We start from the raw sequence: 14,215 nt of genomic DNA, 5'->3' as shown, positions 1-14,215 counted from the left end.
TTTAATGGCAGATTTTGTTTAACTTTCATGTGGCATTTCTTATTGCAACCAAAAATAATTGACCATAATTATGGAATAATTCAACTTAAGGCTATTTTCAGATCTCATCTGTAATTTAACTATTGTTCTCAAATTAATGATTTAAAAAGCAGAATGATAATCAATTTGTGGTCAGTTTCATATTTCAAATGGGATTCTCCAGGGAAATTAATTGTCCTAAAATTCAAATCCCAAACTTGATGAAAAGACACAAATCATAGACTGCAAGGACTTGAAAGTGTCTTCTTTGCCACTTAGCTCTTTGTCACTCAAGTACGATGCATGGACTCAGCATCAGCATTCCAGAAATGCAAACTTCTAGCCCCATGTTTGTCCTACAGAGTCAGAACCTGCATTTTAGCCAGGTGTCAGACAACTTGTGTGGCACAGAAAAGACTGAGAAGCGCTGACCTACTCCAAATTCTCACCCAGTGAGGGTGTTACATTCAGGATCCACTAGCTGAGTAAACAGAGGTTCTCCATAAAAGTAATTGTTACTGGGGTGCTTGGGTGGCTCAGTCGGTTGAGCAGATGACTCGAATTCGGTTCGGGTCACGATCCCAGGGTTGTGGGATTGAACCTGCGTTGGGGTCTGTGCTGGGTGTGGAGCCTGCTTGAGGTTCTCTCTCTCTCTCTGCCCCTCTCCCCACTCTCGCTCTCTCTTTCTCTGAAAAAACAAAAACAAAACAAAAACAAAAAAATTGCTACATGCATTCTGTGCAATAGTCTGTGATTCCAGCACATTGAACACATGCATTGATTCTATTTCACAGGGCAGCCTCTCGGCTCCGTTCCACCTTACAACACAGAGGTCACTGAGACCACCATTGTGATCACATGGACACCTGCTCCAAGGATTGGTTTTAAGGTAAATTGCAGATATCCCTAACCTCTTGTGAGACAGCCCTGAAGTGGCCTTATGTTTCTGAATGTGGTAGAAACAGGATGTTTGGGAGTCAGGAGACCTGGGTTTTATTCGCTGCTTCTGTCTGTGCCTCTCTGACCGCATTGTCCAGGTATAACATTACTGTGGCCTCACTGGATTTCTGGAAGGATGGGCTGAGGCTGTGGAAGTGCTTCGCAAAAGGATAAAACATTAGTATGGAACTGTTGTTGTTATCTGATTTTCTCCATCCTTTCCCCCAGGGGACTGCATTTTAAAATATATAAGGAAACACCATTTGTTGTGTTGTTCTAAATGGGTGTCAACAAGTTCACAAAAACCCATTTAGAGAGACCAATTAAAGTCAGAGTCACTTAAAAATCACATTTTCATCCAATCATTTCATCTCAACTTGTTCAAAGCCCCTTGGGTGAATTTCTTAATAGAAGTTAAGATTAAGGTCTTCCCTGTAGATATCTGGATTCATGTTCTTTAAAGTAATGATATTAGGAAAGTGATGAATACAAATGAATACGTTTAAAAGAATTCTTTTCTTTGGCATTTAGAGTATAGGGAGAGAAATATTTATTATAATTGGAAATCAAGACTAAATCCCAATGACAGCTTGTTTAAAAAAATACACCAAAGGTCACTTCTTTTTTGAAATATGCAAATAGCCATATTGATGATTATGCTACTTAAATATAGAGAAACGGTTTTTGAAGATTACCTTTCAAATTCTCCTTAATCGTGTCATTCTGACTTTCAGAAGCCTTGTAACCTACAAAGGACGTCTCTAGAGTAGAACACTGTTTGATGATACGGTATTGCCTAGGTTTTGAAATAAAATATTAAAAAATTGAAAATTATGGGCACATTTATTTTAATTCTTCTTTTGTAATATACTGTCCTGCAGTTTAAGCTATGAACATACTTCTTCAAAAGAAATGTTTCTGAAGTACAAAATGTTAAAGGCTCTACTAACCTTTACATTGAATGTTCATAACTCATTAAAAAAAGTGCTAGAGGATTTCTTCCAGCAAAAAAGAAAATAGAGGGGCACCTGGGTGGCTCAGTCGGTTAAGCATCTGACTTCGGCTCACGCCATGATCTCACCAGCCATATGTTCGAGCCACGTGTCAGGCTCTGTGCCGACAGCTCAGAGCCTGGAGCCTGTTTCAGATTCTGTGTCTCCCTCTCTCTCTGCCCCTTCCCCGCTCGCTCTCTCTCTCTCTCTCTCTCAAAAAACTAACTAAATAAATAAATAAATAATAAAAAGAAAAAAAAGAAAATAGAAATGAACTGCCATGTTGCCTCAAGCCTCTGTGTACTTCTGGTTTATATCAGGAGATTATTTATCAAGCAAAACCTTATGTAATGACATTTCTCCAGAGACTTCCATTACAAGCCAATGTAATGCAGTTTGGGAAGATACCTCTCCCACCTTGCGCCCCCAGTCCAGGGAGCTTCCAGTTGAAGAATCTAATAGAGCGAAAGGCAGGCGCCAACTCATTCCCTAATAAAAGCACAGCATGCAGTGTGCATAGAAGCTCACATTATACAAAGCATGACCAAAACCTCTTGGCAGTAACCTAGCTCTGGAAATATTTGCCCTTGGTGTTTATTTTGCTTTCCTTCTTCTAGCTGGGTGTACGACCAAGCCAGGGAGGGGAAGCACCACGAGAAGTGACTTCAGAGTCAGGAAGCATCGTCGTGTCTGGCCTGACTCCAGGCGTGGAATACATTTACACCATCTCGGTCCTGAGAGATGGGCAGGAGAGAGATACACCGATTGTAAAGAAAGTTGTGACACGTAAGAGGAGTCCTTTGCCTCTTTTCTTTTAGCTTTTAAAACTGTTCCAACTTGTAAAAATAACTGATATCAGTCTCACTTTTTGCTTCTGATGACGGTGTAAGAGGAAGATCCCATGTCTCCTTATCTTATTAGCTATTTCTAAATTTGGAGCAGCAAGTTCAACTCTTGTCATATATTCCATGGCATCAGAACTGTTCTTTCTAATGTCAAAAATATTTATGAACTGGAAAGACAGAAAGAATGTCAATAGTATTTCAAAATTGTTAATTGTAAAAAAAATGGTCTCAGAGAATTGCTGTCCACCATGGTTTCATAGTATAGCTTCTATTATGTTTTTACTGATTCTTAAAAAGAAGGGATGGAAGGAGGGAGGGGGAGACAGAGGAGAGAGAAAAAAGAAAGAGGAAAGAAGGAAGGGAAGGGGAGGGGAGGGAAGGGAAAGGAAGGGAGGGAGAGAAGGAAAGGGCAGCAAGAAACATTCCACAGGTCAAGTGCTTGGTGTTAGCTTTAACTTGTAACTTAAACTTTTTTCTGCATAGCATTGTCTCCACCCACAAACCTGCACCTGGAGGCAAACCCCGACACCGGTGTGCTTACAGTGTCCTGGGAGAGGAGCACCACTCCAGGTAAGCCTGGGATGTATCAAGGGCAAGTCTGTGTGGTACTGTCACAAGACAAAGGTGTTGGAAACTTTGAGAGAAAGGGTCAACATTATAAGTACCCAGCTTTCCATAAAAAATATAGTACGTGAGCATACATCACAGAGTGACATGTAGAGTGTTTCACTGCATGTGTCTTTAGAAAACAGGAAAGTGAATAAGGCAGACCCTTATCAAGCTGTAGGGAATCATGAGGGCTGACAGAAACCATTCTGGATGGTATCTTTTGCTCAGTGGCGCTAAAAATTGCCAGAAAAAAAAAAAGGCTGAAATCATACTGCAGAAATTTCCTTTTGTCTATTGTTAGAGAGTCTAAGTATACTATTCAATGAAGTTTTACAAATATTTTGTCATGAGAGGCACCACAAAACTCTAAAGGTGATGAAAGACAGAAATGACCTCCAGTTTGAAACTTTAAGCTGGCAAGTCGTATGCTTGTTTGAAACCAGATCATTAACATTTAGTCTTCGTGGATGGTCTAGGCTGCCTGTCTGGATGGTCACTAGCAAATGTAATGACCTAAACCTTTATTTCCATCCAGTTGGACTTTCTTGTCTAGACACCATTTTCGTGTCCAGCCTGTTCCTCACCCTTTAGTAAGTTTAACTTAAACATATTTTCTCATTTAGTCTGGTCCCTGTGGATCTCTAATTATCACTGTTTTAATTTGAATGTCTCTCTCTTCCCCCTCAACACTCTTACTGCCCAGTTTCTATGATTCCTTACATCTTCCACAGTGAGCATTTTTTGTATACAATATAAGTATAGCCACTTTTGTTTTTCACTTTGTCTCCTTTCCTTATTCCCTTCCTGTAAATCCCATAGGTTCAGACCTTGTAAATTAGGAGAGCCCATATTGGGGAATATGCTTAGGGTTGAGAACCATTCCAGACTAAGCAGGTAAAATGGAGGATTCCTCATCTGTCCTGAAGATGATCTGTTAAGGCAAAGCAGGGTATAGTGGTAAAAGGAACCTGGATTAGGAGTCAGACAAGCCTATGGTAATCACTCCCCCATTCCAAGATTTTCTTTAAACTGAGGATATTAATACCTGCCTCAAAGGGTTGTTGTAGCACTGAACAACAGGAGAGTCCTCAATAAATGCTGGGTCCTTTCCCCATTCCCTTCTGTGGGTCCATCATTGGGGTCTACTTTGATTCAGCCTGGGTCACAAATGCTCTGTGCAGTAACTTCCTCCTTTCTGTCCTCTCTAGACATTACTGGTTATAGAATTACCACCACCCCTACAAATGGCCAACAGGGATATTCTTTGGAAGAAGTGGTCCATGCAGATCAGAGTTCCTGCACTTTTGAAAACCTGAGTCCTGGCTTGGAGTACAATGTCAGTGTTTACACCGTCAAAGATGACAAGGAAAGTGCCCCTATCTCTGATACCATCATCCCAGGTAATGGAACAATAAGCAGTTATCCTAAGAGTGGCAGATTCGATGAGAGTGGGGACTGATATCTTAATCCCCAGATGGCTGAGTGTGTCAGATACATTTGGGATTTAATTCTGACCTCCCAACCACACTCTCCCAAACCATGAAGTCAAAGCAACTATTTGGACAAATGCTTTTGCTGTTAACACCGCTTTACTTTCTGTGCTTCACTGGGATGCTGTTTGTTGCGATGGGTATGTAATGGAGTGGCAACCATGGCCTTCACTCTGTACTGTCAGCTCACGTGGAAATATTACTAAAACAGTGTCATGTGTCTGTCCTCTGTACTGACAGGCTAAAAGTAATATGGTAAATGCATCCCATCGGTACATCTGTCCCTGATTTTACAGTCCATATCCATTTTCAACAGCTGTCTGTACAATCGTACCTATCTCCACATGTGAGCATTGGCTTAGCACTTGGTTGACACGTCTAATTCTTCGTCTTGCAGTTTCAAATCCTTCCTTCATAAAACTGAAGAAAAAAAGAAAGGCCATACCTTCGGGTGTTCTTTCTGGTGGATTGAAAGACAACACTGAAAAGACCTATCTAGGGATAGGTTTTTTATTTGCCCCAAATTGGATTGTGACTGAATGAAAGCATTGGACAGGCGGTGTTCTCCTTTGCCCTGTTTGGTAGAATGCTTTTACTAATGCTAATTAAATAACGTTGATTATGAATTAAACAAGATATTGGCAATAGCATTGGACTCAAGTCTGTCTGCCACCTGAATGTGCTTTTGAATGGCACATTTCACACCATACAGTGATACTGCATCAGCATTATGGCCATAATGTTGTCATGAGTTTTTGTATGGGAAAAGAAAGAAAAACCCACCGATGTTTTTTTTTTAAGCTTCTTCATGCAAGCTCTATTTTCCTACTAAAACAGTTTGGATTTAAAAAAAAAAAAAAAAACAGCATTGTTGATACTTACTACAGATATCATGTCTAGGTTCTAAAAATGGTTTTGACCTCCTAAATAGGCCTATGATTTTTAGGAATCTGAGAGGTTCAAACTCTACTATTTAGAGACACTTCTAAAATGCAAGAAAATCCCAAGGAATATTGTAACCTGTCTTATTCTCCCAGGAAAGCAAACTATTCATGATGATTAGGATGTCTCTTCAGAAAATTTGGAAAAGATTGCATATTACCATCATTGCTTTAACATTCCATCAATTATTACCACTGGTAACCTGATGTACACTGCTTTATTTTTTCCTCTTTTTTGCCTCTATTTTCCTTTTGCCCCTCTTTGCTTTGTAACTCAATAGAGGTGCCCCAACTCACTGACCTAAGCTTTGTTGATATAACCGATTCAAGCATCGGCCTGAGGTGGACCCCGCTAAACTCTTCCACCATTATTGGGTACCGCATCACAGTAGTTGCGGCAGGAGAAGGTATCCCTATTTTTGAAGATTTTGTGGACTCCTCAGTAGGATACTACACAGTGACAGGGCTGGAGCCGGGCATTGACTATGACATCAGCGTTATCACTCTCATTAATGGCGGAGAGAGTGCCCCTACTACACTGACACAGCAAACGGGTGAATTTTGAAAACTTCTGTGTTTGAGACGTGGACGGTGTTGCATGCTGCCACCAGTCACTCTGGTTAAATATGGATGTTTCGTGGGAAAAGCCAGCGATTTGCCAATGATTAAGAAAGAGAGGGTGGGTTGAGGCCCGGGGCGAAGGAATTGAATGTATATGCTACACTGATTGGATGCAGGCATATGCAAGTGGTCTTAAAGACACTTTCATTTAAGCCACAAATGTGTAGAAAGCTAACGAGATCTGATCTGTTGAACACAAAATGGCAAAGGTTAAATGAATTTGCAGACTTGGAGTTTTTACAAAGTATCTCACATGAATACCAACTCGGATAATGAGCACCAGTTTATGAGAGAGGTACTTATAGAATGTGCCGTTATGCTCTTCTTTCGACTCCTTGATAAACCCTACCATGTTCCCTCTTTGCAGTGGACTTAAAAACCCAGTCAAATTTAGGGCGGGTTGGAAGGGGGTTGTCTTGACATAGGAGAAAAAGAAACTTTGGGGCACTGTGGATTGCATTGCCATGGCTAGGTAAAGAAACTCCTCTTTAACCAGTCTGGGGCCAAGCATGCAACATTCCGAAGGTTCTCTGCCCTGCATGGTAAGAAACATGCTGAGAACCAATCTGCATGAACCCTTTGCACTCGTAGGTAGAACTCACGGAGTGGGATCGTAGCGATGCCGGTAGCTGTAGTCATCTCACATCAGGGGAAATGTAGGACCTCTTGTCTTTTCGTCTGTGTGCATGTGTTTGAAAAGTACCGCTGTGTTTCTCTTTGCTGTGTGGCAACTTCAGCCTCTTCAGCCTGGGATAAAATAACTGTCACTGGTGTTAATAATGTACTTACAATCAACATGTTTGAAAGTAGATGAAAAGTATTCTTTGAAATGTACTGATGGCAGAAAGGTTAAAGAGGCCTAACAGTACTGTGTGTAGTGTTTTATTTTTAACAGTAGTTCACTATGATTTAGATCAGATTTAGATTAGACTGTTTGCATGATTCTGACTCATTTCCTTAATGCATGAACTATTGGTTTTACCTTTCCAGCTAATTTTTGTTACCTTTCATTTTAAAAGTGACATTGACTCTGTCTTCCTTCTTATTTGAAACCAGCTGTGCCTCCTCCCACTGACCTGCGATTCACCAATATCGGTCCAGACACTATGCGTGTCACCTGGGCCCCACCTCCGTCCATTGAATTGACCAACCTCCTGGTGCGCTACTCCCCTGTCAAGAATGAGGAAGATGTTGCGGAGTTGTCCATCTCTCCTTCAGACAACGCAGTGGTCTTAACAAGTAAGCAGTCAACTGTATCTGTTCCATAAATGCTAAGCTAGAGCACGAGGAGAGAATTCCGGGTTCTCAGGGAGGAGCAACTAAGATCAAGACAGCTACAGCAAAACTACAAACAAAACCCCAAATGTGATGTGTGACTCTGTACACTTTGAAAGATGTCACGTTTGTCACTATTTTAATGTATGTATCTTTGAGATCCACAACTTTTTAAAGATCACAGTAGAAAAGCACCAGCAGCGAAGTTCGAAGACTTCAAATAAATTCTGCTTCCAAATAAGCACATACAAATAAATGAATGTCAAGAGAAAATAGAGGACTAAATTTAGATGTTCAGAGAGAGAAACAATAAGGATTGAAAATAGTGTCACCATATCTGTTTTATTCTCATTAAAAAAAAAAAAAAAAAAAAAGTGCCAGTGAGTAATCTCCAGCTTCTGAAAACACAGAAACAGTGACATGTTACCAGGATAGATCGGGATGATGCTGTTTTGAAGAAAGAGCCAGAAGTGTAATTGGTACTTCAGAAAGAATCTTTTGGCAGGACTTCTCTGAAGGCTGAGGACCCAGAAAACAGCTAACATTCAAATAAACAGCAACCATTTATGTGTCTTTCTGGATCCTACCTTTTTGAAATAGACATTGTTTATTAAAGAAAATAGAAGGAAGCTGCAACATGGCGCTGTTTTTCCTGTAAATGTTGCTTCTTATTATTTTCACCATAATAGTAAAATAAGCACATGAGAATAGCATAGGTTTCTACGTAAGGAAAGAAAGAGCTCACATTTAGGTATATTACCAAATGACGGTCTGAAAATATCCTCTATGTTGCAGACACATTTTAGAAAATGAAAGGCAGCTCAACATGACTATAGTCTTGGCTTCTCATTTCATGGCTGAGGGTGAGAACATCCTTAGTTCTGCCTATCAACAGGGCTGTTGTTTCTGTTCTCGATTACTCTGGAGTCAGTAGTTACAGCATTGCTCATTACACAGCTCCTGCTTCAGGACCACTGTCTGCCCCACTGACTGGTCACATGTTCATCACACATTCTAAGATCTTATTTTAGATCCTCCTCTAGACTGCAAGGTAGCCATCCCCCCCGCCGCCCCCCAGAGAAGCCATTATTACCCAATTTTACAGATGAAGCAACCGAGGTCTCTAGTGGCTAAGTCAATTGCCCCTGGGCAAGCAGGAATAAGGGAAGTAGAGTCTAAGTATCCAGCTCTTTAGTCTGGTGCTTTCCCAAACCTTGCGGCCTCTGTACAAAGGCTGAAGAGGAGATGGTGTAGAGGGGAATGAGGTCTACTGAGTAGGAATTCAAAGGTTAGAAACCCTACTCTGTACCTTTCTGGGGACCTCAAAATTAAGAGTAGAGGATACTCAGGAATGTGTATGTAATTTTTTAAGTAGTCTGTTCTTCCTTCAATATGGTGGAACCAATCACTTTCCTCATGGAATAGGACTCTTTTCCAGTAAAGGTTAATTATTAAGACCACTGGTCTTGGTCTGGGTCAAATCCTATATGATCTAGGGTAAGTACACCAAAGAAGATGACTTTTCTGCACCTCAGTTTTCTCCTGTGTAAAATGGGGATGGTTATAAACCAAACTTTTGGGCGAAATGGGTACTTCCGTTGTTATGAATGTGGTGATGTTTTCATAAGTTCCTACATACACCACAACCTGTCAAAACTGTACACTTTAAATATTTGTAGTTTATTGTATGGCCATAAGTCCACTTTCAATTGTAGCAAACTACTTCCTGGGGTTGTTGGTGAGGAGTAAATGATAATCCACAGTGCCACGGTCATTATTACTATATGCCTTCAATAGATATCATATTAAGTGGATGACAGAGATAATATTACATGGCAGCGACCATCTTATTGCAGATGGCTGAATCACTCTCAGAAGTGGAACTGAGGGCAGAGCTTAGAGATATCACAGGGTGAGGTGACCTTTCCTTATCACCTTGTTACAGCCCATCTCCAGGTAGCAATAGTCATGTCAGTATAAGTCAGTTATAGGACTGAACCTTTTTGTATTTTATCAGTTGAAATAGTCCTAAGGGTGCTTTGCTTTTTCATGCTTTTGAGCACAATTTAAAAGTAAGTGCCACTTGCCTCTTCAGATCTCCTGCCTGGCACCGAATATTTGGTCAGTGTCTCCAGTGTTTACGAACAACACGAGAGCACACCTCTTAGAGGAAGACAGAAAACAGGTGAGTCATGTTGGCAGTATGCTTATCAAATAGCTCTCACCTACCAATTTTAATAGTAAAGTAGAATACTGCTTCTAAAACTACATCTCCATTCTTGTGATGGTAGTGGTGCTATAACCTTGTCATTCCTTTTTGATCACCGGTCTTAAAAATTAAATGATACTTCTTCAAGTATTATCCTGATTTCCAGTCACTAAGATTATACTCTCTGCTTCCAGAGAGGACTCAAAATAGTCCAGGAACTTTGTTATCTGTCCTTGTAAAAAATCACCCAAGAATAATATAATCCCTATTTATTTAGAGATAGCAAACATTCCTTTTCATTAGGTAGCTCTAAGGCTGACCCAACACTGTCCTTGTCATGGAAGTCTTTTCCCTCCTTTGCTAAGCCAACAAGTTTATCTTTTTTATCTGCTTGATGAAATATGCATGCATAATGTAAAGAAGTTGATTTGAATCCCATAATATTACATTAAAGTCCTTAAATATGAGAGCTTCTATTAATTATTCCTTTTAAGAAACTGCAATGTGATGTATCCATTAACTTATGTATTATAATCCACTTGCTTCCCCAAAAAAGTTGTGACATCTCAATTTGGTTTGAATATGTTATTGAATAGAATAAGTAATTATTAGTACTAAAATAAAAATTTTCTGGTAGTCCCAGAGAGATTAAGTGACTTGAATTTGAGATAAACTCTAAATTCTGATTACTTTTTCCATGGTACACTAAATTTTCAATTCATGAGGATTTACCTGCATTGTAATTTGTCCAGGATGATGTCTTGTTTTAGTTTTTGAGAGCTTTATGTTTGGCATTATTATCACTCCATTGACCTATCAGTTCCCTTTGAGTATAGAAAACTTCCTTGAGAGCCAAAAGCTTGAGAGTGGGCATAACTTGCCTTATTTTGAGAGACACAGGATAGAAATGTGGAATACTTGAACACTGAGGCATTTGAAAATAATTCCCAGGATATCTTAAACACCCATCTTTAAGAGTGATGCAGAAGCCTAGAATAACAACACACATACATAACTTGGATTATTTAGCAAAAGAAAAAAGAGCTTGAGTTGGCCATTTGGAACTGAGTCAGTTTAGGATTTCGAAATTTGTGTGTGGCTTAGAATCAGTGCTTCATAACTTGAGGTTTATGGCAATATGTTGTGTTAATGAGAAAGGACAGACAGAAGGCTGTGTGTTACCTTCCCTGCATTCTTCCTCACCTTCTAAACTGGTGGTGTCTTTCCCCATCCCCACCTTTCTCCCCTGGGTGGGAAACACAGGTCTCGATTCCCCAACTGGCATAGACTTTTCTGATATCACTGCCCACTCTTTCACCGTCCATTGGATTGCTCCTCGAGCCACCATCACTGGCTACCGGATTCGCCATCACCCTGAGCACACTGGTGGAAGACCTCGGGAAGATCGGGTGCCCCCGTCTCGGAATTCCATCACCCTCACCAATCTCATTCCGGGCACAGAATATGTGGTCAGCATCGTTGCTCTTAATGGCAGAGAGGAAAGTCCTCCCTTGATTGGCCAACAGGCAACAGGTAACTTGTTTTCTGGTCTGCAAAGAAACTCCGAGGACTTTCCTGTGCAGGGGGTGTCTTCTGCGAAACAGCTTTGTGTTGTCTGAGTCATTGTCTCTTAAAAATAGATTGTGGTTATGAGACATGGAGAGAGAAGTGAGAGTGTATGTGGAGAAAATCTCCTTCTTAGACTGTATCAAAGATCATTTTTTAATGAACATCTCAGTTTTTATTTTTTGAGAGAGATAGAGAGCATGAGCACAAGTTGGGTAAGGGCAGAGAGAGAGGGAGTCATAGAATCCGAAATAGGCTCCAGGCTCTGAGCTGTCAGCACAGAGCCTGATGCGGGGCTCGAATCCACAAACCGTGAGATCGTGACCTGAGCTGAAGTTGGATGCTTAACTGACTGAGCCACCCAGGTGCCCCGAAGATCATTTTTTTATTGCAAAAAATTTCTCACTGAATTTAGATATTTATATGTTTCCAATACCTAAAGTTTTATTCAAAATATTAAGAAAGTCCCTGTTTCAAAGTTCCTTTAAAAACACAATTATTTTAATGTAATAGTGTCATTATTTTTAGGAGATGGATACTGAAGTATCTGGGGGAGAAGTAGCATGATGATATCTGTACCTCAGTCTCAAGTGGACTAACAGAAAGACAGAGACAAGCAAATGTGGCAGATGTTACCAATTAGCAAATGCCTGTGAGAAGGGGATATAGGTGTTCAGTATATTATTTTTGTGACTTCTCTGTTGTTTTACAATTTTTCAAAATAAAAAGTTGAAGAAAAAAGCACTATGATAAATTTGTAATAATGATTTCATCACAATTTGAATTGCCTTTTTAACCCCTTAACCTTGAATTGTTCATAATTTTTAATTCTACTAATCTTGCATAGTATTTACATTATTATATGGGAGAATTATAAAGGCGCTGACTTGAAAAATGAGCGAAGAGTGAATCTGGGCATTGTTTGAAAGTTATAGATGTGGCAACTTTCCCATGTTTTTCTAGTTTCTGATGTTCCGAGGGACCTGGAAGTCATCGCCGCCACCCCCACCAGCCTCCTGATAAGCTGGGATGCTCCCGCTGTCACAGTGAGATATTACAGGATCACCTATGGAGAAACAGGTGCGTTAGGAAGACGCTGTTTCATTCCGATCAAGTCGGATTGTGTTGTGGGTAACCTGAACGCCCAGCAATGGATACGTATGTAAAGAAACTTTGGCAAGTCCATTCAGAGGAGCCTTGTCTTTTCTAAGATGATGTGAAAAAATACGTATGCTATAATGGGTGGCAAAATCAAGAAAAAAAATCAAGAAAAAAAATGTAATACTAAAGGGGGAATAGAAGGGCTGAGGAAGAAAGAATTCAAAATTCACAAATATATTATCAGTGGTAAAATGATAAGTGATTTGTATTTTTTTTTACTTTCCTATATTTTCAAAATTTTATTTATCTATTTGTTTATTTTAATATTTATTTATTTTTGAGGGAGAGAGAGAGGCATTGAGAGAGGGAGGCAGAGAATCCCAAGCAGGATCCACACTGTCAGCACAGAGCCCGATATGGGGCTCAAACTCATGAACCATAAGATCATGCCCCGAGCTGAAATCAAGAGTCGGATGCTTAACCGACTGAGCCATCCAGGCACCCCTTAAAAATTTTATTTAACATGAATATATTGCATTAATATTTTGAAAAAGGAACACAGTCTATACATATGAGGACTTACCTTCTTTCTTCTTCTAATCTTAACCCACAATTCAGAGACATTTTAAAGCTGGAATGTTAAGCATGCCACAGTTAAGCATTAACTATGATTTTCTCCCAATTTTTACACACTTATTAAGGTTCACTATATGCATAAATAAATATGTTTCTGTTTAGGCCCTATTAATAGCACTCTTTTAAGAGGAATAAGAAAACGTGTGACTAACTGCTGTCTCAATATGTTATTACAGTTACTCAACAATCACCGACTATTTCTCAGCCCCTCACATTTTGAACTAACCTCTTTTCACACAGGAGGAAATAGCCCTGTCCAGGAGTTCACTGTGCCTGGGAGCAAGTCCACAGCTACCATCAGTGGCCTGAAACCTGGAGCAGACTACACCATCACCGTGTATGCTGTCACTGGCCGTGGAGACAGCCCAGCAAGCAGCAAGCCAATTTCCATTGATTATCGAACAGGTACCAACCCCTGCTCTGAGGTGACATGGGAATATTTACTTAGTTTTACAGAGTTCTTCAAAAGTACTCTCCTCATGTGGAATTGGTTTTCTTTTCTTTTCTTTTCTTTTAAATTTTTTTTTATGTTTATTTGTTTTTGACAGAGAGAGACAGAGCATGAGTAGGGGAGGGGCAAAGAGAGGGAAACACAGAATCTGAAACAGGCTCCAGGCTCCGAGCTGTCAGCACAGAGCCCGACGCGGGGCTTGAACTCACAGACAGCGAGATCATGACCTGAGCTGAAGTCAGGGGCTCAACCGACTGAGCCACCCAGGCACCCCTGGTTTTCTTTTTTAATAAGAAACAACATAGACAGCCAGCAGAGTTTTGAGCCAGATATACAAAGAAGTATCACCAGATATACAAAGGGATTTTTTGTATTTTGTTAATGGATATATTCCATGTGCCTGCAATAGAGACAAGCATAGAAGGTGTTCAATATATTCGTTAATGAGTGAAGGAATGAGGTGATAAGAAGACAAACACCTACTTGGAATATAGTCTTTGTGAATGAAGCAGCCATCTTGAA

The 14,215-nt window shown here is 40.1% G+C and overlaps 1 protein-coding gene across 12 annotated transcripts in view; it reads left to right on the top strand.

The window, feature by feature from the left end:
* Positions 1-14,215, top strand: part of FN1 (fibronectin 1) — a 69,157-nt gene that overhangs the window by 34,264 nt on the left and 20,678 nt on the right. For 6 of the 12 annotated variants that reach the window (XM_007086097.3, XM_042995283.1, XM_007086091.3 and 3 more), the window contains exons 21-30: positions 813-907; positions 2,567-2,735; positions 3,278-3,364; positions 4,612-4,803; positions 6,116-6,388; positions 7,512-7,694; positions 9,826-9,915; positions 11,203-11,472; positions 12,469-12,585; positions 13,483-13,647. In XM_007086097.3, coding sequence (XP_007086159.1) covers positions 813-907; positions 2,567-2,735; positions 3,278-3,364; positions 4,612-4,803; positions 6,116-6,388; positions 7,512-7,694; positions 9,826-9,915; positions 11,203-11,472; positions 12,469-12,585; positions 13,483-13,647 — 1,641 coding nt within the window. The remainder of the gene's footprint in view (positions 1-812; positions 908-2,566; positions 2,736-3,277; positions 3,365-4,611; positions 4,804-6,115; positions 6,389-7,511; positions 7,695-9,825; positions 9,916-11,202; positions 11,473-12,468; positions 12,586-13,482; positions 13,648-14,215) is intronic. The other 6 variants (XM_007086099.3, XM_007086096.3, XM_007086098.3 and 3 more) reach the window with 1 other exon arrangement.

The sequence above is a fragment of the Panthera tigris genome, chromosome C1, assembly GCF_018350195.1.
Source record: "Panthera tigris isolate Pti1 chromosome C1, P.tigris_Pti1_mat1.1, whole genome shotgun sequence".
NCBI lineage: Eukaryota > Metazoa > Chordata > Mammalia > Carnivora > Felidae > Panthera > Panthera tigris.
The sequence above is the reverse complement of the archived record's forward strand: the minus strand, read 5'-3'. Positions and strand labels throughout refer to the sequence as shown.